This window comes from Harpia harpyja, chromosome 7 (genome assembly GCF_026419915.1).
Source record: "Harpia harpyja isolate bHarHar1 chromosome 7, bHarHar1 primary haplotype, whole genome shotgun sequence".
NCBI lineage: Eukaryota > Metazoa > Chordata > Aves > Accipitriformes > Accipitridae > Harpia > Harpia harpyja.
The window spans coordinates 24,488,983-24,514,725 of record NC_068946.1 but is presented as its reverse complement, the minus strand read 5'-3'; the positions used below and the strand labels follow the sequence as shown (position 1 = coordinate 24,514,725).

General features: G+C 35.9%; 1 protein-coding gene across 9 annotated transcripts in view; it reads right to left on the bottom strand.

The window, feature by feature from the left end:
• SLC39A10 (solute carrier family 39 member 10) overlaps positions 1 to 25,743 on the bottom strand; it is a 96,351-nt gene that overhangs the window by 14,228 nt on the left and 56,380 nt on the right. For 5 of the 9 annotated variants that reach the window (XM_052793201.1, XM_052793205.1, XM_052793202.1 and 2 more), the window contains exons 2-6: positions 10,538 to 11,608; positions 8,848 to 9,049; positions 3,134 to 3,303; positions 1,884 to 2,102; positions 357 to 477 (exon numbers count right to left, since the gene is read on the bottom strand). In XM_052793201.1, the coding sequence (XP_052649161.1) occupies positions 357 to 477; positions 1,884 to 2,102; positions 3,134 to 3,303; positions 8,848 to 9,049; positions 10,538 to 11,599 (1,774 nt within the window). In that variant the 5' untranslated portion in view covers positions 11,600 to 11,608. Of the gene's footprint in view, positions 1 to 356; positions 478 to 1,883; positions 2,103 to 3,133; positions 3,304 to 8,847; positions 9,050 to 10,537; positions 11,609 to 14,309; positions 14,479 to 25,743 lie in introns of all 9 variants that reach the window. The other 4 variants (XM_052793199.1, XM_052793206.1, XM_052793208.1 and 1 more) reach the window with 2 other exon arrangements.

The following is a 25,743-nucleotide window of genomic DNA, read 5'->3' as shown; positions in this document are numbered from 1 at the left end:
TTCAGGTTGCGTGTGTTCATTTTTGATCTAATTTTTGCTAGGGCTGGGCTAGTCAGGCACAGCTTAACCAAAAAACACCCCAAAACCAAACAAAGGACCACAGCCACCCAGAACCTGACTGCTTCAGAAGTCTGAGAACCATTCGTATGGCATATTAGGAAGTGTTCAGAGTGCTCTCAGATCTAAGGAAAACAACATAAAAAAAGATTTAATAGGGAAAGCCTATTAAATCTTATTAACAATGATTTGCATAATAGCAGCATAACTGTACAAGAGGTTACTTGCTACATGCCATAGGTTACATGCCATTACTTTGAATCTCATAATCAGAGAAAATTCTGAAAATAAATGCCTACCTGCAAGGGGTTTGAGCTGAAGCCAGTCAGCATCTGGTCTATTATTTAATTTGTGATCAGAAAGCTTCCTTCCAATTGGTGATTCTTCAGTCTGCTTTTTCTTGCACCATTTCTGCTTACTCTGCAACAGGAAACAGATAACATCTGGTTTGTAAAAAGACATCGATGGAAATAAAAGAAACTGAAATGTTGTCCAAAAATCTCTTCAACATAGACTAAGTTACTCTCTCTTAATATGTCTCACGGAAGTATGTGACTACAGAATATTCATCTTTTTAAGGCTCAGCAACGATATGTATCCCAGTGGAAATTCTTAGCTACCTACCACAGAAACTCACTCACTCACTCACACACACAGACAATATTTCACTTCAGTAATAGACTACATTATGACAAGGATTGCTCTAACAGCCCAGAAACACATGTATGCAGAGTTATTATATTTGCTTATTTTGTTCAAGAAAGCAAGCATGCAGCAAGAACAGCTCCTCTCTTTTGTTCAACTTTAATTTTTTTATACTCATATAATTTCCTTGTATTTCCCTTTAGAGAAAAGCTTGCTACTTTCCTATCTGCAGCCCATAGAACAGAGGTCATAGATTTGCCAAAGCAGCCTACGGAATTTAATTATTTAATTAATCTCAGAGAAGATTTATGCCCAATGTGACAGCTTTTATCTCTTTATCAGAAGATCTAAGAAATGCCTCCTCCAACACAGAAAATCTTTTGCTGCCTGTCCAGCTGAGGCAGCAAGTCTGACATGAAAACAGAGAACTTTAAAATTTTCCACACTCATTTTGAAAGAAGCGGTTACAGTTTCACCAAAATAATTTTCTCCTCAAAGTTGAATGATGGAGGCAAAAGTGTATTTATATTGACTGTTGAAAGAATATGGCTCTTTGGTGGCTTGAATTTCTACACCCTGTCACACTGCCCCTGAGGTACTCGCTCTCCTTTTATACCACCGTCATGAATACAGCATGCTCCCAGCCCTAAAAATCCAATCATTTTCAGGGAAACAAGTTAAAATTTGACTGGCAATTTATAGAAAGCAGGAGGTCTGCAAATTTTAGCATTTTCCCATGTGGAAAAACTGAGTAACTCTGTTACACTGGCATTGTTAGCTAATAGTATTCAGTTAAATTTCTTGTAAATTGTCTGACAATTGTCTGACTCTATTACCAGTTCTTTCTTACATACTGCCTTTCATATTTTTGCAAAAAAATCGCAGCACTTTAGAGAAAGAGCTGTAATCTCTTTTACTTAGATCTACCTCCAAATATATCTGGCCAAAAAGCTGCAACCTGCCCCATCAGATTTCTACTCTGTCTTCCCAAATTACCTTGTTAAGAAAAGCAACCTCTTTTAGAAAAAAGGGTTTCCTCACATAAAAATCAAACAGAATGCAGATTAGCAGCACTTGTTCATGTTCACAGAATAATGAATCATCACACAGCCAATTCCTCAACACTCAGAAGATAACTTCAGGTACTATATTTTAAAATAGCATGCAATTTTAGTGTGTACCTTTTGTTTATTGTAATGCTTGTACATTCTTATACAATGTTCAATGATGAACAAAACATAAATGCCTCCAAGTGCCACAAGACCTTTCAGCACTGGATCATTTTCTTCTAGAAAGCCTTCAGTCCGTACTCCATGTCCATGGGTATGTCGATGAGAACGCTTGTGTTCATGAACATGACCTTGGCCATGGTGGTGACTGTGGTTGTGGCCTCCATGTGACTATTAGGAGAGAAAATAAAAACACAGCATGACCTGGTGCAATCAGGAGACTGAAATGGCTCTGAGCTCAGATGACAAAATATGTAACATTGCCAAAAAAGTAACAAAAAGACTTCAAGAAGTTGGGCTGCGTTTTGGTGTTTTGTTTTTTTTTTTTATAAAACCACATTTTACCATAGAAATTTTTCATTAGACTATTCATTACCATAATGAAAAAAATATTCCTCTGGGAAATTTTTAGGGGGGGAGTGGGAGATAATCTAACTTCAGCTTTTTCTGTCACAATGCTGAAGATAATGAGACTAACACTCAGAAATGTCACAAGGAATTACCATTCCTGTACTCCCATTAGCAACCAAACCTCATGGGTTTTTTTTAACTATTACAGTCAATTACAGCCTTAATTCTGATCTGAAATATAAACTTTCAAAAAAAAAACATGACCAAAAATTTGAATGAAAATTTACACAAAGAAAACACATAAACATTAGTCTTATTGCTAAAAGAATTAAGGTAACAAAATTCTAGAAAACATTTCCCCTTTGAAGAATTACAGTATACCATCACAAATTAAAAACTGCTTACCTTCCCAGGAACTTGGACAATTTCTTGATTCAGTAAGTTAGAGGTTACTTTCTCCCCAAAAGCTAGTAACCAGGAAGGTTAATCCCCCTGACATATTTTTAAGTGGTACTGATACACAACTATCAGTAGACAAGAGACAGTAATACTGCTAAATTTAAAATACTCTTGTTGGTCTCATTAGGTGTTTTAAAATACTGTGACAGAAGTTAAACATGAGTACACAACTACTTTTTAAAAATTTTTTTCTAATTATTTTTTTAAGAAACACACATTTCCTTTCTTTTTGTTAAGAGAGTCTCAAACACTGTTTCAAGATGTCCCTCACAGTCAAGCCAATCTACATCTGCATCAGTGAACATTTGTTTGTTGATAGCTTGTCAAACAATTCTTTGAAAATTCTATGTTCAGTTACAATTAAGAATAAAAGGTAAGGAAACAATACTTGCATGTGGCAACAGATGGAGTAGTGCATCTCCACTCATTGTTCCTACAGCCAGAGCTACCAAGAAAGTTAGAAGAAATTTGAAGCACCATTGGTTAATGATGGGAATCAAGATCACACCTAGCAAGGAAAGCAGGCTAATGACGGTGATAGAGATGATACCACAAAACCAGGCTGTGGGAAGAAATGAATACAGAAAGGTTATCAGAACAATACTTGTAAAACTTTTAAGACTGATTAATGACTTTCAACTATCTCTTAAGAAGGTGACCTTCCTTTAACCCAAGTTGTGTGAATGTTCATTCAAAAGGTGTTGAAAAATAGGAAGGCAGTACTGAAGTCCACAGCAAAAAATACACAGGCTTATTCACAGTACAGTACAATACAGTGAAAGACATCAGAAGACAATCAGCTAAAAAGAGTCCAGCAATTTTTCCTGACTGTAAGTTCCAGGCTTAGCTGTGTAGCCCTTAATGAAACACAAAAAGCAAAAGCTTTCGTGTTGGAACAAAAACATCTCTACTACTTAACTTACTAGGGCTCTACAAGCACCAATTCATATTTAACATTTGTTTTTAACACGATTCTGATGCAAAATTTAACTGGAATCAATATACCTCCTTTGTTAAGAGTAACATGTTCAGTTAGGCACCATTCATTTCACCTGGTGCTTTGAAACATACATTTTTATTTATGAGAGGTAAGTAAGACTCAACCTTTGATAGAGGAACTTTAAAATCAAATACTATAATATTAAAGAGCTTGAAGAGCCAAAACCAACTTGCTACCAACAAAAAGCAGTATACATTTTTTCTGAGAACCTCTATTGTTGTCATTAGAAGAAAAAGTGATAATGGGACATGGTACACTCGACATAATCCTGTTAATTAGGGAAGATGTGCAAATTTATATATGACATGGAAAAGGAAGAATCACACAAGAAACAGATCCTATAAGCAAAGGAATATGGCTCTTGCAGTCAGCATCTCACCCTAATAAAATATTTTTTCTTCTACTTTTTCAAGTCAACAGTAAGGCTAAGAATGAAAAACTGTCGGGTTTTTTTTCCCCTCTCTCTCTGCTTCTCTATCACTTGTCTTGTTTCTTCCCATCACAGAAACTTCAAAGAACAGGAAGTAAAAACTGTTTTAATTCCAACAATACAGTTCAAAAGGTTCACAGTCCCAAAGACAGGAATAGTTGCTGCTCCTATTTTACATACATAAAATGTTTGGGCTGAGATCTTCCATGAACAGGATTTCGTCAATCTGAACTTTTTTTTTTCTTTCTTTATTTTAAGTTTTAGCCTAAATGCTTCAGTTTTTTCCAGTTTTTTTCCTAGCTTCATTCTTAATCAAAAATGTCTACACAGTGTGCCAACTTTAATGAAGACTCACAACTGATATAGAATCTTTCGCATTTCCATACTTTGGCGCATTATCTGGCTTTCCTTAGATCTATGAAGGTCCACTCATTTTTGATCAAGCTCGGGAAAACATCCTGGGAAATGGGGGGGTTGGAGGGAGAGGAGAAGAGAGGAGGAATTAAAGTTGTAGCTGCTTGATGAATTTTATAATTTAGCAGTCAAATGTCCCAAGAATTCTATCTGTACCAAAAATGCTACAGATCAGATTTGACAAGACTTTGCCACTAGAACGGTGGCTGCTGCAGGTCTGGTCTGGTTCAACACCAAAACTTACAATGTTTGCTGCTTTAAATTTTATTTTGGGATATTCATTCTTATGAAGTCTGTAGCTGTCATTCCACAACAGTGCAGAAAAGGAAACAATCCAATTCAAATGCAAAGGGTACAAGAGCACATCCACCAGGAAAAACTGATTGGAAAAAGCTTTAGGAAGTATGCAGCGTACACTGAAACGCATATTGACACCAAGAGGAAAACAGAGAGTTGGTGAAAAGGCAAAGACTGCCATCAGATGAGGAACTGAAAAACAGAGGTTGGAAAATGGGAATACAAAAGTAGGTCTAGAGTGGAAGCAGTATCCTGCTGACCAAAATACTGCCACTACACAGCCTTGATTCATCCCCAGAGCACTTCAATCACGTACTCTGGATTAACAGGCTCTGTTGAAAGAAACAGCATACATGGACTTGCAATTCAATGCTGAATCATGCATGCATGCACAAGCAGCCCTAATAAAAATTACACAGCCATTTGGCAGGACATTGGATCTCCAATCTGGATGCAGACATTATGATGTTAAGTGCCATGTTAGATGACCAACAGCCTTACATGGAGAAAAATGCAAACTGGCTTAAGTTTCACATATCATAGCATAGATTTGGCAAATGCATCTCTGAAGGGCTTACATAGTCTTATGAATGATACAGTATCTAAACATGGCACCATGATTAAGACGAGGCACATGAGAATTAGAATACGGAATCTGTGCACCTCTCAGATCTTGGTCGTCAGCTTCTGCCTCTGTTTAAACTCTTAAAAAATGTTATGGAACCAAAATTGTCAGCAAAAGGTTGCTGTCAAGTCAAAGATAAAAAATATATACAAAAGCTGTGCATGACCCCACAGTTACATATATGTACAAACACTCCTCATATAAAAAGGACTACTAAAGAAGACTTACAACAAAATTCTGACACAAAATTTTATTGAACGATTTCATTCAACTGTAATGTTCAAAACACTAAAATATTATGGAAGTGGAACTAACATGCAATATTATGAACACTGCAAGAGCTCTTAAGTTATAAAAGATCTTGGTGTATCACACTCCTAGGAATACTGTATAAAGCTTGGTCAATGAGGTGAAGTTACTATGCACTGGCTTGTAAAATACTTCTGTGGAAAGAAACAGGAGGGAGGTGACTGAAGAATTTCTTCAGTAAGGGACCTCTGTTCAAACAGTGGGTAGCAAACAAAAGACCCAGATTTGGACAGCTGTCTGTAAATTAAAACAGACTAAAAGGGTAGTAAGGTAGACTCCTTGGAAGGCTGAGAATGGTTAGCTATCTGCAAGCTTTAACAAGAAAGCAAGCTAACAGAAAGGCTCCACTGAAGCAAAGCCTTCCTGGGTTCAGGGAATGGTAAGCTCCAGGGAACACTGGCATCTGCACAGGCAGATTTACAAGATATATCTGATCTGAAATACTTTTAATCAACAGCTCTAACTGATCTCCACCTTTAAAAAAATTGCTTACTGTTTACTTGTATCACTTCTATTGGCTTGATTCATAGTAGGGTGTACCTTTCCTTTTAAGTTGTTTAGGAGCCCTCAATGATAACAATGCCACCTCTTCCAACAGGTACGCTGCGAAAGCTCAGTTGTACGTATAAGCCCTTGAAAATCCTCTGTTAGAAGATGTTACAGAACTATCCGTAAGTTACAGGTACAAAACCCAACATGGCTTTCGTAAGTTATTGGCCATCAGTTAATTAAATCACTTTGCTTTAGAAAACTGCACTATCAGAACTAATGGAAACCTTACAGGTTAGTATCAATGAATAGAAACAGCACTGGTCTATTAAGTTTTTTTGAAAGTTTTAATTAAAACTAAAGAAAACCACAGAGAGCCAGTTTTTAAAAATGTTTGCATCCTCCTAACTTTGGCAAATATTTCTATCTAAAAATGTTTACATTAGCTCAGGCAAGCACACATTTTCATTTTAGTAGAATCCTACAACCTGCAGGTTAAGCTACTCTATGACTGACATTTGTCCTACACCTCCCACAATCCCCATATACCGGTTAAGATTTGGTACTTTGCGATTCACGTCCTTACTTAAGAAGGGAAAATGATTATTACATCAACTGAAGTCTCACTGTAGTTAATACAACAGTATACAGGAAATTGTTATGAAGAATGATTTACCATTATCTAATCAAGTTGACCTATTTTAGAAGTTACTGCTTGTTTTCAGAGCCAAATCAATAAGTTAAAAACCAATTTTTTACAATTAACTGGCAAATGTGTTATTTATACTCCAGATATCAGATGCCATAAAACACGTTAAATGTTCATAATAAGCTTCACTAATTTTGCAAATTAAGTCTCTTAAAATGTTTAAGGTCTTCAAGCTCAGTTATTCATCAACTCCCTTACTCATTACAGAGAAAGAAAATGCATTCTTTTAAAAAGAAGCACTCATCTGTAGAAACTCTCTATTTAAACTGGTTCAAAGCCTGTGCAACATGACAGTTTGGTACATGGTTTCAACATTTTAATTGGCAGAAAATGCTTAGAGCTACTCTAGAAATCCTCTGGGTAATAAGGCAGGGATCAGCTCTTACTACAATGAGACTACCCCACAAAACAATCTTCTGCCATATAAAACACACAGTATATTTGGTTTACAGCAATCTTTGAACAGTTAACAAGACAGTAGCTGTGTCACTATAGGAGATTTATGTATAACAAGTTAATTATTTTAATGACTCCAGCATTGTTAAGAAAGATTACCAGCAATGCATTCTTTCCAACAGTTAACATCTATGAGAATGTAGTTACTTCAAGCTTTATTTCTAATGACGCTAATAAGCACCTATGTACTAATCAATATTCACAATTAACAATATTTTTATTTTCAAACCATAGTCATTGTACCCAAGATTTTTTAGATTTCACTGCAGCTACACATCTGTCAACAGTTCCATTATAATTTATGAAAGATAGCAGTAGTAAACGTTATTTTAAGAGTATACTCAGTTATGAAATCACAACAATGGATGCTGCCCTTAAAGTAACTGCTTTAACAATAGTAAAAATATTTTTAGCTTCAAACTATGGTAAGAAGAAAAAAAAAAGTCTACTGATTTTTTACTCAAGGCACACACACAAAAAATTAAAACTGCCAACAGAGGATTTTGATTGAATACTTAAGAGAGGAGTAGTATAGAATAATTGACACTGGAAGTCAGAAAAGGGAAGCGTTGTCAGAAATGGCAATTTAAATGCACTTGTATCATGCTTGAGTATATTTCTTAAGTTCACAAAAACTTCTGGATGTCAATTCTACAAATTTGCATCACTGCTAGCATATAAAAACGGTAACATCTGAAATCATATCTTCCAGTGAATGAACTGTGATGAAGGTCCTGTTCCCTATTCCTGAATGAACAGATCCAGGTCAAATTTCTTAAGAAAATTTGTGCCAAAGGAACACTGCAACTTTCCAACTTTGAGATAAACGTATGGACCACCTCAGCCACACTACAAGAAAAAGACATATTTTAAATGATGGAAACAATCCAAACTGTGGGTGGCCTTGCTCATCCCTAGAGGTCCTTCTCTCTCCAGAGACTCTGTACCTTGCCTATGTTCCTACTACAAAGGAGTCCAACGTCTGAAGATATGTGGGAAGAATCCAGGCCAAAATGCCTGGGCCATAGGCCCAATGATAGCACATTAGGCCTCAATGATAGAAGACAAAAACAAAAAAGAAATAAAAATAAGCAAACATAAAAAGTGAAAATAATGAAAAAGGATAAAAAGGTACAAGAAAGAAAGGTATGCCTCCCTGAGCCATGGCTACTTAGGAGAGGCTATTATACCACCAAACAGGATGCTACGTCTCCTGACTTAAAGGAGCATGCTGTCTCAAATTTCTTCTAATAAATATGTTAAATCTCAACCATTCCTTTACTCTACAGTCAATCCTAACCATATGACATTTCAAACTTTGAAGTTAGTATTTACAATGCAAAATAATTTTGAAGGCTTTAGCTGTTACACACCTACCTGATGCACCTGTTTTATCTTTATTCTCAATTGATGCATTTTTACTTTTAATAAAATCTTCAAGCTCATCATAATGTACAATACAAAGCCTTCTCTCAATCTGGTATAGTAAAGCAGGACATATGTATATAAACAATTCAGGAGATATTGGAGAGCTGGTTTCCAGACCATAGTACCGTAGCAGCTGGGTAACATTTAAGCACTGCAAGCAAATTGTACAAACAAATTAAATATGAAAGCAACTATTTCATTAAAAACTACAGTTATTTAAAATTTAGCATATGATTTGAGAACACAAACAGAAAGTAGAAACTCTGGCCCACAACATTCCACCAGTGCTAAAACATGTTTAAGCTGATCTAAGTGGTTTATGAGGGGAAAGAAACACTGCACTACAAACTCAGTCTCCAAATACCTATATAATTTTTGATAAATGTCAATGAAAATGAATTTCCATATTCTTTACCATTACACAGTACAAGTAATGAAGAAAGAGCAACAGGAAAGGAGTGGAAGAACATAAATCCAAAATAGGTTTTCTAACACTTCTCTTTACCTACCAACCTTCTGTGTTTGGAGTTTCACTTTTTACTTCAGTTTAAAAACTCAAACTCAGCACTCACTCCATCCTTTCCTACTCTGACTTCCAGTTTAAAACCATGATATCAAAATGTCCTGCTTCTGTAGTTAACTGTAAGGGGGAAGGGAAAGTATATTTATGGTTCTGGCAGAAATAACAAATGCTGAAGGGACAAATGGAAGAACTTACACCAAGCACAGTGCTACAGAAGCTACATCAACAATGCTTCACAATCTCTTAGGACAAAGAAATTAGAAGCTTGTTGAAAAGATACAGGTGTGTCACTTAGGAAAGAGTGTCTGTGCAGTTTCAAAAAATGTTAATGATCTTAGATTCAGAAAGAAGTCCCGAAAAGGTGTGTGTGGGGCAAGTATTCATGAATATTGGTGTCCTGGGTTCAGCCAGGATAAGAGTTAATTTTCACAAGAAGCTGGGAGGGGGCAGAGCTAGGACAGCTGACTGAAACTAACCAAGGGGATGTTCGATACCATATGACGTCATGCTCAGTATATAACTGGGGAGCTGGCTGGGGGGAGGAGGAATTGAAGCTTGGGAACAAGCTGAGCGTTGGATTCCAGGTGGTGAGCAATTGCATAGTGCATCACTCGCTTCATATGTTCTTTTATTAGTATTATTATGTTTCTTCTCTCCTTGTGTTGTCCCAGTAAACTGTCCTTACCTCAACCCAGGAGGTTCTACCTTTTTTTTTTTCTTCCAATTGTCCTCCCCATCCCACTGTGGGGTGGGGGGAAGGAGTGAGCGAGCAGCCGCATGGTGCTTTGCTGCTGGCTGGGCTTAAACCACAGCAATTAGGAAGGGAACCCCCCCACACCTGTAAGCACGGTATCTCAGAAAGCTTTAAGGATCTCCTGTACACAGATAAATAGGCAAGAAGATAGATCTCTGAGAAAAGATGGGTGATGGGCAGACAGAAATGAAAACCCATAAAGTAAACTCAAGACTGTGGCAGCGACCTCTAGCATTTTCGCTCTGCTACCTGTATTATGCAAAGGTCGCAAATGTGCTTCTGCATTATTTTTAGGTATGCACCTTCAGTTGTTATGTAAGAACAGCGAAAGTCAACTTACCGGTTCTCCATTTCATACTCACCTCTTCACGATCACGTTCATCTTCATTACGATCCTTATGACTACGCGTTGAAAAAAGGGCATGTTTTCTTACACTAATCTGCTTATGAGGTGCCTCTCGCTTGCTGGTATGGTGGTGTCCATCTTCATTACCTAAACTGGAATCTTGATGTCCATGACTAGTAGAACGGCCACTACTGTGTTCATGATGGTGTACGTGCAAGTGAGTTGCATCATGTACATGATCACGTTTATGAACACGATTGTGCTCATACTGATCACCTGGATCATGATCTGGGGCATACTCCCGTGTAGCATCTCCTGAAGTCTCACTGACCTTCTTTTGCTTCTTCTTCTGTTTCCGTTGTTTTCTTTCTGGCTGATCCTGAGTTGTGTTTGTCTCTGTTGAAGGTTCATGTTTCTGTTCTCCATGTTCACTATGACTAAGTGAATCATTACGAGGATGATGTGTACCATTATGGTCATGATGATGTAGACGAGGGCGGTGATGATGGTGATGGCGACTCTGGTCATGAATTTGTTTGCCATCATCTTTTACTGATGGCACTACTGCGTCTCTCTCAGGGTCGCATTTATGATTTCTCTTTGCAGCCATACCAGTCATGGTTTGGTTTTCCGAATCTGAGTGGCTATGAGGATGGTTATGAGAGTGAGAATGCTTTCCTTCCTGTACTTCTAAAGCATATAAGTGAGAAACATGATCATGGCCAATATCATCATGATTTATCATCACTACTTTTACCTCTCCTAAACCAAGGCTTATTAACAGTTTTTCCAGGCCAAAAAAAGATAATCTTCCATTTTCACCGTAACGATCAAAAATCTTTTCAATGTAGTATTTTTGTTCATTTTCAGCTTCCAACGTTGAAAATTTACTCGGCATAGATTCTGTTCCTCCATTCTGGAAGTATGGTGCATTTGAGATCTGATAGTCATTATGGTAGTGTACATGTTCCTTTTTAGGACCATGGTCATGTCCATCTTCATGGCAATGATTGCACTGATGAAAGATAAATGTCAGCAAACAAATGATGCAAAATTTTGTGTGCATGTGTACCTTCATCTCTGTTTCCTACAAGAAACACAAGGGGAAGCATGTAGGTGTAAAAGCAATCTCAACATTTGTGCTACATGAGTTATCAGTCTGGTACTTATGTGTACCAACTGAATGACTCACAAATCTTTTCAGATATTGGCATTAACAGAATAACAATTGCAGTATTTTTACTGCAGAAATTGTATTAATGTACTTTTCTTATCCAACAGTAAGATAGGCTCTGTGTATTTTAGAGATGCAGTCTTATGCATCATACTTACAGGAGGCAGTTACAAGAAAACGATCAGCATTTACAGTCAATCAAAACAGAACATTTTTTCTGTATGTTTTCAGAGGCATCTATGCTTATGATAACCTATAATATTGAAAATCTTGTTAAAACACAAGTTATAAAAGAATAAAAGTTATTTAAAAGCAACAATACTGTATTTTTTTATTTCTGGGGATGACAGGCAGATAATAGTTGAAAACCCACACATCATTTGTTCTCTTATGTGCTGCACCTCCACTAAACACACACACTGCACAATTCCCTATTTTGATTCATAATTAGTGATTTAAAAGTAAGTTGTCATTAACCAACTCCAGTGCATTGCTTAAATGTTTGTATTTTTAGTACTTTTTACTTACATGAGTTTACTGATTTCAAAGACCCACATAGATGTCAATTTAAAAAGGTTATACAGTAAACATCTGTTTATGCAACTCAAAAAATACTGTTAATGCTGACATAGTCTAGCTCAAAGTAGTTAGTACTGATTTTTAGAAACTATCATCAATGTGGTTTTCAATTTAGTATTACATGTAAGAAACTTACTATTCAACATCAGATAAGAGGACACTGCAGAAGTCTACCTTGTTTTCAGACTTGAAAACAATTCGCTATTTTACAAAATATGACAGCTTTATTTTGTTTACATCTGCTAGCAAAAACATATACAAAACTGGAATAATTACTATAAAAGAAACTTTTAAGAAAAAAAATCCAAGTTTATGTAAAAACATTATCAAATTAGAAAGCTAAAGATAAGCCAAGAACTGTACTTTATGACTTCTATTTTCTAGATACTTATTTTGGGTAGAGAATAACCTCTAAATAAATAATCATTTAAACACTGCCAGGGTTATCTAGCAACACTTAATTTGTTCTGCCAAATAATTTGTACCAAGCCCAATAAAACGTGTAACATATACAACAGTTCTGCTAGATACATGTAGTAGATAATCAAGCCCTCATATCAGCAAAGGAGCAGACAACAAAAAGAAAGCAGCATGGAGCTTCCCAATCAATCTGAATGGTTGAATGACTATTTTGAACAGTTTAACCGAGTTGACTAAAATAGACAAAGGAAACAAGTACAGAAGTAGGGCTTTTTACACATAAATAGTTAAATTTAGAATATGACTGAGAAGGAAATGAGAGCTGGGAGCAAGGATAAGGACAGAGCTCCATCCACCCTGCTTTCTGTATACTCAGATGCTACCAAAATACTGCAGCAAATGCAAGGATGTAAAGTAACAGGAAAACAGGCCAAGTATGATTTCATCTCTTTTTACACTGAAAGCAGTTTTAGTTCCTCATGCGCACCTTAACTTGAGCTGCAACTGACCCTACATTCACAAAGATGCAAGTGACCTAGTCAATGCATCCTAAAATGCTACTGACTTTCAGACAAGAAAAGGAAAATTTAGTTGCCCTTCTCAAGCCCATCCCAGCTGCTAACTAAACTGTGCTTCGTGAAATCGGTCAGGAAAGTGCTTTGCAGCAAACCACAAACATTTAAAGTTCATTTTAATTTCCTAAAATATTAGCTTGATGTTTTGTGTTTAAGCACTTGCAACCACATTATTGCACCCAAAAAAAAAAAAAAAAATCTCTTGGAAGCTCCTATACTTGCAACAGGTTGACAGAGAAAAAGAATCAGAGGAAAAAAAGGAAAGGGCTACCTTTTAATGACTTTCTATAGCAAATAAATGAGTTAACAGAGAAGACTGGGGAAAAAGTTTTTCCTGTTAACCTCTACAAATACAAAACACGAAAATTCACTTTTCACTGGAGCTTCAAATGCTTGCAAGATTAAAAAAAAAGCAGATATCTCTTTTGCAATACTGACCCAGTTACAAATGGGTAAGATCAGAAGATCAGAAGAGTATCTGTCAAATGGAGGCATCTGCATCAAAATTGATTCCAGGAACATTGGATAGGTCAATGGGTAATCATTGTATACTACAGTTTTATTTTTATAAACAGCTGTTCAATTGTCAGTCTGGAATGACCGCAGATTATCTCCAGTTCAATCACCTACATTCCAGTTACTGATTTAAGGGCTGTGACAAACCTTTTCAAGTAATTTAGTATGATGGGTTCATCCCCAAAATTTACTGAGATACTATTTTCATATAGTCTTTTTCACTCATGGACTCTATTTAAGGCATCCTTAATGTTCTTATAAATACATCACTGGGATTAGTACGGAAACATTAAAAGCATCTCAAAGCACCTTCCAGAAGCTTTTTCCCTTCTCCTCTGAGGAAACAGGTAAGTACAGTGTTGTTACTGGTGGAATAGAAAGAAACAGGTTGCAAATCTTTATCCAAGAGTCACTGGACTGAGTCAACCCTCAGATTGTATGATTGGAAACTTATTCCATAACCTTTAAATAAAGAACATATGCTCTTTCTCACACAGGCTGAGAACCTGGGCTCTGTGACTTACATCATCCCAGGAAGCAGAAACATTCTGGCAGTAAGTAAAGGGACTGGATCAGCAGTATGGCTGGTGACAGATCAACAGAGCTCCACATTTCTATAGGAATATGCTGATTTTCATCAACTGAGGATTTACAATGTTGAATGTTACTTAATGTGAAGAGCAGGTTCAGGATCTGGAATAAGCAGTTAAGGTACGTGCAAGACAAATGAAAGCCCTGGGAGAAAGATGAACTTATATATGCTTGCACAGAAGACGGCAGCAGCAGGTAAGTACATGCAGCGTACTGGAATGCTCTAGCAAATTGTTCAGTATTTCTTTAATGTCAGTTTCTCAGTACTGAAAAAAACATCTCAAGTTTAAGTAAAATTCAGTTACTCAAAGGATACTACTTTTGTAGGTAAGACACCTTTTCTCCCCCTTTGCCACATAATGGTAATATAACCAGAACAAGCAAAGTCAAATTATTCTCATTTAAACAAGCACGATCCAGACTAAAATATCTCTACCAGGAAATTCATGACTAAAGCATGATCATAATCCTTTTCACAACCTCATGATCTTTTTCATGTGACTGTCTCATACAATACTACTAATGCATTACTTTGAAACTTTAGTCATGCATCCCTAATTGTGGTGTTTAGCTTTGAATGGTACCTTTTCTCCATGCCCTAATAGTTAAAATCGCTTGTAACCTATGATCATAATTCATTGCTGAAATACAAGAGCTCAGCATTATCAGACCAATTTCAAAATCAATTAGATGTCTCACTATTTTCAGTTAAAACAGTAATAACCCTAGCACAATATTTTTAATCTTCTATTATGTAACCTTCTGTATCTTCTATCGCAATTCTTGTTACAGAACAAAGATGCTTACAAAACAAACGTACCCATCATAAAAAGTCTCAAACAGAACAACGATTAAGAGTTGATTATTTATTTGCTTCTTTTTAAACAAGCTTCATTATTCTCCAGGCAATTATAAATAGCTGTCATCTTTAACCTGTCAGGCAGTATTCGTATGTGTAAAATACCGGAAAGCTGAGGTCCAAATTCTATACATTTCAGTGGCACAGAATTGTATATAGCTGATCTCAAGACAAGAACATTAAGACTCTCGAATCCCTTCAAAAAGAATATGGAAGGACAGCCTGAGGACAAGGCTACAGCAAAGTTGAAAAAGATTCTGCCTATTATTGCTGTCAGCCTTTGCCTTATTTTATTCACTTACTTGATTCCCTGCTGCCTTCCCTCCATATGTTGGTGATGGTCAGGCACCCAACAGGGGGAGACAGGAGGGAAAATACCTAGCTGTGTGTTGGGCAAGAAACTACAGCACCCGTAGGCCAGAGCTGGAAATAACAGCACCTACTACCATTTCCTTGAACTGCAAACAAGAACGACACAAGTCATTCAGGACCCACTCAGGCAGTGGGACAACCCCACCCCAAGTCAAGCTGCCAAGTTAGAGCAAACGTGTAAATTTACAGTGGTTAAGATAAATAGTTCTGCCACACCAACGTTTCAGAAATCGCACACAGTGCTGCCAAATGCATCCCCTCCCCTCCTCATTCATCAATGCAAGCAAATCACTCACACTAAACGCAGTACTGATTGCATATCCGTATACAACGTTTTTAAATCAGAGGCTTGAGGTCAAAGTACCTGAGCAGTACATTAGCAAAGAGTTGCTTTTTCTATATGGAAAACTCACAATATCTCTATTCTACACCATTGCCTGCCTATGGTGTTTCATCTATTAAACTAAATGCACCTCTGAAGAGAGTTGGCTTTTTTTTTTTTCCCCACAGCCTTTTTCATTCAATTTCCCTTGGATTCCTGATACTTCTCCACAGCGCCTACTATTTCAACTGTTTGTCTTTTACAGCACTTTATTTTTGAGAAGACTTCATTTAAAGCCTGGAATATGAACATGATTTTGGGGGACATTTTTGTTTATTTATCACCAACTGCTTCGTTGAAACTAGAAAACCAGTTCGATAGTTAGGCTTTACTTAAAACCAACAAACTTTGATTCAAATAAAGTGGTCATACAAAATTCAAACTTAGTTGGAAGTCACATCTATCATTTTAGTGTTTGCAACCCACATACTACAGCATTTTTTGTTAGTGTACAACGCTGATTAGAATATTTTAATTGCCCAAGTTTCTCCCCCCCACCCTTTTTCCTGTCTGCTCCCAACAATTTTAATAACCTGAAATATTTGTAACACAATTGCACTGGATTTCTCACCTTCCCATGCTCCTTCCCAAGTTATTTTAGTTTCTCTCCCTTTTTGTTCAACTTTCTTTCCTTGCTTTCTCTGAAGAATGTTCTGCCTTTTTTTTTTTTCTATCTGCAGAAGAGATCTTTGAAAAATACCTTTGACTCCTCTAAGCAGTTAGTCAGCTTGAATGTCACAATGAGTAAAATGCCTTAGCAAGACTTCATGGGCAACCTGAAGTTTCACACCAAACAAAAATACCAAACACATGCTTCAGCTAAGATGAGAGAACTGACAAAGACAAAAGGTGTTAAGAATAAAGACAAAGCAATATTCTTACCAAACTAATATTCTCTGTTCAGCACTGAAAAGTTAAGCACTTACATTACTCATTTCTGTTAAGAACTGCTCAGAGTAACAGCTCTACCAGAAATGGCAATTTTTTTAAAAGAGAAATATTTCTTGAAATAAAGCTACTGGCTACATAAAGACAGTTTTTCTTACAGTTCCTGAAAATTTAAATTCTTTCTTATATTACAGGTATTTACTCCAATGTACATGCAGGAGAGATGCCTGCAGCCCCCCACCACTTCCACTGCAGCAACTGTGCAGTATTTCATACCAATATTCAGTTCAAAAAAAGGCTGGAATCTGAAAATCCAAGTGAACCTACTCTTTATTTCCTAAATTTCAAGTTTTTAACAAATGCCAGAATATAAAGTCCTATTAATCTAGCACACATTTTTAAGATAAATTATTTTAAAAAAATTACTCATGCGAAATTAATATATTGCTGTTACTGAAAGACACTTTAAGAAAGCCATAAAAGCATTGAATTAAATAATAATCTCTTTTTGTTTTATCAGTCTTAAGCTGATATTAACTTCTGGGTATACAAATAAGAACATATGCTACAGATCTAAAAAGTTACAATTTTCTAACTTTAGTTCTCACCCATCTCCTGTATTTTCTTCCCTCTTCAATTTCAGTGAAACGGGTTTGTGGATTTAAGTAAAACTCATTCATTTGAAAATCTACAGCCCAGTAGGAGGGGCACTTTGTAAGAACAGACCATTAACTAATTGATCCAAGCCATATTTGCTAAGTTAATACCAGATAAGACTTAAATAGTACAGAAAGCATTTATGCATAACTGAACACACCATGAAAACTTTTAAAATCTGAAGTGTGAAGTATTTGAAATGCCAAATCCCAAGCATACTAGAAAATGATCCTAAACTAATACAGTAGCAATCTACTGGCTCAGTTATCCAGAAAGGGGCATTTATTTTATTTTGAACAGAAAAAGACTGGACAGCCTTCTTCGAAAGGACAGTTATTAGTAAGAAATTGCTGAGTACAGGATCCTTCTCAGCGCTCAAAAGAACACAAAAGTATCAAAGCAGTTGGTAGTTCTGCTTACCAAGAATTAATTTTGTCTTTCATATATAAACTGTATGCAGTCTATAAAACACTATTAATGCACAAAATTTATAACTGAGCTGGTTTGATTTTGTGCCAATATTCTACTGTCCAGTTAGGTCCTATTAAGATACCAGTGCTTGTAAGAATGAAGTACTTGAAAAGATGAACCAGTTACACCTGCATTTTAATATTTTGTTTTTCTACTGAAAGTAAATGTTTTTTTTAGAACTAAGGCTGAAGTTCAACAATATTTTAAGATGGTGTTGCACTTAAAGCAGCAGTCCTGCACTCCCCCACTGCTTCATTCATTCATTCTTATTCCCACAAACCCATTTTTGAATACCAGCACATTTGTTTGCTGATCTGTTCACTGTGCAGCTGTACAACTAGATGCTGCTGAAAAATAGCCTCAAAAAAGAAAAAAAGATTATTTTCAAGACAGATTACTTTTCCTATCTGGTTCACTGTGCAGCTGCACAAACACCACAGTCCACACAAAGAGAGCAACCTTGCTTTTGGTGACACCACCAGCTTACAGATTTGGTTGATGTGCAGCCTAAAAGAGTATTTTGGCTATAGCACAAATAAAACAACTGGCCACCTCAAAATACACTCAAGTAACATTGAAAAAACAGCAGTGGACAAATTTCCTGTTGAAAGCCTTTTGAGACTAATTTCTCCAACTTCCCCTTCAACACAGAATATAATAATGTTTGCAATAAAGTGTTGAAACAAGTTGCAGTATTTTTATTCTTCCTTTAACTTAAACCACTACTTCATTCTTATGCTATGTTAAAATACTTGCCATATGTTAAAAGGCATTAAAGGCATATCTTTGATATGTATTTAATTCCCACACTATTACAATAAAAAACCCTCCATCACAGCTACAATCCAAAAAGTATGTATGTCTACTATTAAGCTGATGACTTCCCTCACTTTTTTAAAAAAATAAGTAATAATTTACAAAAGTTATCAAGTATAAAAGTCCATTGAAAAATGGGACTAAGGGATGTTTCTTTTACATGCGCTATGCCAAATTAGTGCCTGATGGATGATTATTATTAAAGTCCATTTCTAGAATTTAGGTTGCAAATTTTTTACTTCACTACATATACCATTGATTCAAATCTGTATTTTTAAGTAGATTTAATTAATGAACAACCATTGCAGACTTTTATAAGGCCCTCTGTCAACATGCCAGTCAAATTCTTCGTAGCAAATTCATTCTGTCAGAGTACAAACCAAGAGAACTATTACTCTTCTTAGGCACAATACAGCCTTCTTTTCCCATGGGTTTAAAGGAAATTTGGGTGACAACAGGCAGCTACTGGAACCACTCACATCTTGAGTTAGTGGGCTCTCAAAGCTGTCTTTGTTCAATAATTGTGGGAGACAAAAGTGTTCATAAAGACATCTCGGCAGATGCAGAGGTAACACTTAACCAGTCTGATGGGACATAAAATAGTCGTACATATTTCAACAGGCAGATCCACCAAGAAAATGCCCAGCTGAACCAAAACATGTAACTTCCATCACATTCCAAGTAGGACCTCAACAGAACTCATGATATTGCCTAGCTCTCATTTATTTTAGCCAAGATTATTGTTAAAGATCTACATGGCTACCCATTACAGGTCTGTGTGATGATCAAGGCAATCAGTTGAACTGATACAAATACTGACTGGCTTCAAAAATCACTCACCATGAACTACTAACCTTTCTTAACAAGCTATTAAAGCAACTTTGAAGGGACACAACTTTGAGGCAAATGAATAAAAATGTAGTATTTAATACCCAATATTACTCTTATTGCAAGATTAGAGACAGAAAAGGGGAAAGGAAGCACAATCCTTAGAGCCTTAATCTAAAATGCAAGCAGAGATGTCTTCTTAGCCAATCAAATGAAAAATACTGATGGGCTAAAACTGAAATCTCAAAAATACCTTTATGTATATGCACTTCCCTGTGTCCATCACCTCACAAGTGCAGTACATTCCAATAGCAACACAGACAAGCAAGGACACATACTATGGAAAGTGAGACTGCATTACCAGTTTTTCTAAAACTACATTACAATTAGATATATCTAACCTAGACTACATTGTGTAGCATTATAATTTGATCTAATAACAGTTCCTGGCTTTTACAGTAACTATAATTCAGTACATTCTTCTTCTAGTACCTCTCCTGAAATATGGATGCTCCCCTGTCATTTTCCTTGAGCGTCACCATGTCTTCTTCCTTTCATTGTAATTTTAATTATAAGGATTTTCTGGACTAACTGCTGATTTGGTTCAATACTATTGTGGTCACCATCCTTCTCAGGGGGATCACTAGGACATTAATGTTTCCTATGTCACTCCTTGGATCATTGACATCTTTCATCTTCATTGATTATTGTCTCCCTTTGCTACTATGGCTTTCTTCATTTTACATGATTCTATACTTCTCAAGCCTCTATCTAATTTCTATAACCCATTTCTGTAAAGAAAGAACACTTTTTATCAGGAACCCACTACTTTGATAAACCTGTCAATTTTAGTTAATAAGCAAGTGAACCAGCTTCTTGTGATTTTTCCAGTATTAAATTTTAAAATTGTTTCTACTGTTATACTATGGTACAAGAAACAGTTTAAAAAATAAAGAAAAAAAAAAAGGAGCTAGTTGCTGTCTCTAACCGTTAGCACAAATGATCAGTAAGTATATCTCGAAACAAATCCAGTGAAGAACAAGACCATTCTGACTAATCAAGAGGCACGTTCTGCAAAGGGCGATGTGAAATATTTGTAGTTTTTCTCTTTTTAATGAACAGAAATGGTTTGGCAGCCTACCACTGAAATTATGGGTTATCAAATTTCTCTGAGAAAGATGTTTTATGCTTTTTGCCACCAACAGCTGAAACCAAATGAGAACTGGACTCTACCTCTAAAATCAGAGGGTCAATAGTCGGTTGTGACCGTTATTTCACAGGTTTAACTTCAAAAATATTTAAGATTCACAGAATGTAAACATCAGGTTCTATAACAAATACTTTATTATTCCATGGATAGTGGAGTCAACATTTTCTGTTAAAAATATCCTCCCTCCTTCCCTCTCTTTTTGCTACTGTAATTGACAGTACATCACCCCCTTCCAGAGTCTGCTGAGCACATCATAGTCATATTACAAAATACATGACTGTGATCAAATTAAAGCTATACAAAGTAAATGCATTATGTGATCAGGGTTGCACATCTCTTGTACAAAATCAAGCCAATTAAAACTACTGTATTTCAAATTATGAGTTTAACTAATTAACAGACTACAAAACGGACTTGTGGTACAAGATAGCTTAAACCGCCAGGGTAAACTGACAGAAATCTATCAAACTGATACACATCAGCAAAATTAAAATCTACTGGAAGAACCAGTTAATAATCAAGGCAGTTACAGTCCATCTACACCTCCAAACTTATTTTTAACATCTAAAATAGCTCAGTTTAAAATATCATTAAACATAAACAGCATGAGAGTTTAATCCTGAGAACAGACAAACTTTTGATTCCAGTTAACCACAGGTGAAGAAACCCAAACATTTGTGTGCTGTTAAAAGAGTCTGAGGCTTTACTTTTCTTACTCCTAGATGCACAGTTTCTTGTGAGTCCTCTGATCCTCTTCATAGTCATTTAAGTTTTTATGATATCTAGTCACTAGATAACATGCTGTCTCCTAGCAGGCCACCTCATTGCCAGGTTAAGTTGAAATACTACAATAAATAGGTTGGCTCTTTGGCACTCAAACCTATATTTGGCATCCATATCCAGCTAATGCTATACCACAGTACCTGATCAGAGTTTTCAATACAGGGGGAAAACCTATAACCTGATGCCTGAATAATAAAGGTTGAAATACCCTTTTTTTAAAAATTTGGCATGGCTAACAATGTATCTTACCTTTGGCCAACATAACTGTATCCTCAAAACAAAGCATAACAGTGAAGCAAAAATACTAAAAAATATTTTCCTGTCTGATAAGCTAAGTTCACTATTTATAAATTTCTGATTAAACTACATGTACTTTCTAGTATTCAGCTTTAACTCTGATAATGTAAATGTAATTTTTAAAAAGTATATTAATGGTAATAGGACTGTGAGGTAGAAAAGTTAAGGATCTCGCTTTGCTTGTCAAGATAAGGAAAACGAAAGTAAACCATAACTGCATGTGCAGAATAGAAAACATCAGAGCACATGAGGTATCGGTTCAGTATTTCACCATTGTTCAGTCACTGCTTGGAACTACTGCACGACATATTTGATAAGATATGGACGAAAATTCAGCAAAAAATGTATTTTTTTCATAGTTAAAATACATACCTTTTATTTGAAGAACAAGGTACTCCTCTCAATGTTTCACTTTGAGAATATTTTTTTATAAAATGTAATTAATCCTTCGCCTTTCATGTCCACATTCTCAATTTATTGTTAACAATTAAGATAATTTATTCATAGAAACTCTCGGAATTTTCCCTAAAGAAGTGACAATTTGCCTTTTTTAATTTTATTACTATTTTAAGAACTCAACAACAGCATGTTTTCTTATTCCAAAACACCATTTTGATTTTGTCCATAGTCCATTAACAAAAAACCCATTAAAATATTAAATCCATATATTTTTCAGGGGTTCTTGGCTTAAACTATACCACAATTAAACTATGAGAGGTGTTCCTATGCATCAAAGGCTAAAAAGTACCATAATAATACACTCTTCCATTAGACAAATGCAGCCACTTAGCACTGACAAAACAGCAGTTTCTATGGGGAATACAAGACAAAGTATGGTCTTCAAAGACAGTGAAACTATTTTTACATCGCCTAGCATAACTGTTTACTGCAATTAATTTGAATCAGAAGGTTTGATACAAAGAAAACAGAAGTAATAATAATTTACTATAATTGCTGCATTCTTACTAAAGCATCTCATCTTAATCCATTCTTTTAAGAGTCGGCATAAACCCCTCACATTCCTCTCGCTACTATTAAACATACATAGCTAGCAAAAGCCAGCATGAGAATTTTTGCCCAGAGCCACTAAAAATGAACTTCTGCTGGGACTCTGTATCGTACTCTGCAGGATGCAGATGCATAAATTTAGACTACACACTTTACAAAACTTGATCTCTTACCTGTAGTACAGAGACAGTAACTGTGTAAAAAAATAAGTTTTAGCATGGGAGGAAATTTAGGCTGTTTGATAACATGCTAACAAAATAAAAGTCTAGAATATATTACAAGCATTAAGAAATTAGCTATGGGCATATTACAATAAAAAGCTAAATTTTGTATATACATCCTGCTGCAACTACTGTATATTTACTGAATATATGGTACAAGTCTTGAGAGCAACTGGACAATTCAAGCACTGTTAATATAATACAATGTCTCTGCTAGACAATTGCCTCAAATGCAGTTCAGAACAGGAATGACGGAAAGTCCATCCTGTTTACATATCATATGAGACATCAAATAAATGGGAATATTTTATTTTTAGTATAAAAATGTAGCGATGCAAGACTACCACATTATTTGGACTGCAGCCAAGTAGCATATTTCTTAAGATTTAATGTAAGCTAGTACAATTTAGAATTGTAATTTTAGGCTGAGATATTGTCTTCTACAGACAGACATTCAGGTCAGCAATAAATAAAATGCTTCTATGTTCTGCAGATAGAACTAGCCAATAAATGTAGCCTAAATGATATGGCTTGCATTTCATGGAGTGAGAGTACTTGTCAAGGTAGTGCAGCCCTGATGAAAAGAGCTCTTTCTTTACAGGAATGGATTACAGAAATTGCATAGAGCCCTGAGAAGTAATATAATCATCAGTTAAAACATAAGAGTATGATATTCCACTTGATGGTAAAGAATCTCTTCTGGACTGCTCTGTATATGATATGAATGAAGTAGTGCCTACAGTGGCAAAATCAGACTTAGTCAGACTTAGATGCATACCTACTCACTATTCCCCCTTACAGGAAACATCAGTTGTGGTATTATTAGTTATTTTGCAAGGCAAGTTAAACTCAACTTACAGCTGTACAAATGACATATGGTTACTACCATGAACAACCGTAGAACCAGTCATCCTGGGATACAGTGCTACTCAGTCCTACTTAAAATGCAAATCGATATAACAAAGATAAAAATATTACTCAGATATCCACATCAAGAATCACATTGAGTAACGCCCATTCAAGGAGACTACCTTGGAGATTACATGTATTTTTTCCTTTGTTTTGCTTTGATACTCCAACCTAAGTATGGCTGCACACTATCATCAGCAATCAGCTTGGTTAGAAGAGGAACTATTTATAGATATCCAATCACCAGCTGTAAATCAATTATCATTTACAGTTATCCTTCAGAATTCAAGGTATTGTTTTTGTCCATTAATAACCATCACACTGCAGTAATAAAAATGCAGCTGTAATAAAAATGCACAAAGATCAATTTATGAATGTGGTACAAGTCAGGTAGGTAATCTTGAGATATCTATCTTTACATATAAACTGTATGACAGCATCTATTTGGAATTCACATTTTATTACAGTGGTCTTTACTAGGAGCTGTGATTGGAAACTATTTCTAAAGCGTTTATAACCTACATGCAGAAACACTGCACAAAGCCTCTGTTGCGTATATTTACAATTTTATGCAAATCCTGCAATCCTGCATAAAACTTCCTTCGTACATTCTTAATCTGAAAGGCTTTCTATCTCACATATGCATTTTATCTTACAAAAAAGACTAAACACAGGACCTCATTTGATTAATGAGTTTCAGACATGATCATAGCTATTCATTAACTTTCAGTATTATGCAGACTTTATCTCAATTCTAGATTGGTTTAGCTACCTAATATCAGTGACTTCAAAAGTAAGTCTCTTTGTCACTTAAGCACTAAACTTGAATGCTTACAGAATACAATCTTCTGTACCTATTAACAGTTCAGAAGCTATAGAGCTCTAATTCCTCTCTAGTTAATGTTCCACATCTTATGCATACTTGATACTTTAATACTGAGATGATGTGACTGTCAACACAGAAGAAAAAGAGGGGTAAGTTTCTATAGCAAGCTTCATCATAAGACTGCAGATGTACTCCTCACAAGTGAAAACAAGATTTCTCTTAGGACTGCTCTTCAAAAAAACCAACCCCCAAACCCACCCAAATAAAAAAACCAAAACCAAGCCCAAAGAAAACCCCCCAAAACCAAACCTGGAGATTGATTTTATTAATTTTCACTGCCAAAAATTTCTAATAAACACAAGCAAACTGATCCACAGCTTGCTAGGTTCATTTTGCTGATGTTCAAGATCTGTTCAGGAGTATTTCTTACTCTGTTCATGTTGTTCAGAACAGCAGTAATGGACAAATATACATACATTCAGGCCCTCCAACAGACAATGCAGTATAAATTCTGTAATAGCTCCATCTGTTTTAGTAGCAGTCTAATTCTGCATTAGTAAAACCAGCAGATTTTCTTCACTCTCATCCTACTGCTTTGGAAAGCAGCAAGCTATAGAAAAGGTGATAGTCAGATGAGAAAGAAGCTCCTAGGTCATCAAAAGCTGAGAGAGAAAAGACAACAGCTGAGTCATTCCTCCTCTGCAGCAACTAACAAAGTCAGAAAATGGAAAGAGAGAAGATGAGGCAGCACAATGTGATACCCAGAAGATGAGAACATTTCCAGTGTAATGAACTGTGTCCCCCAGCATGGTTACAACACCCTACATAGAATTTCAACAT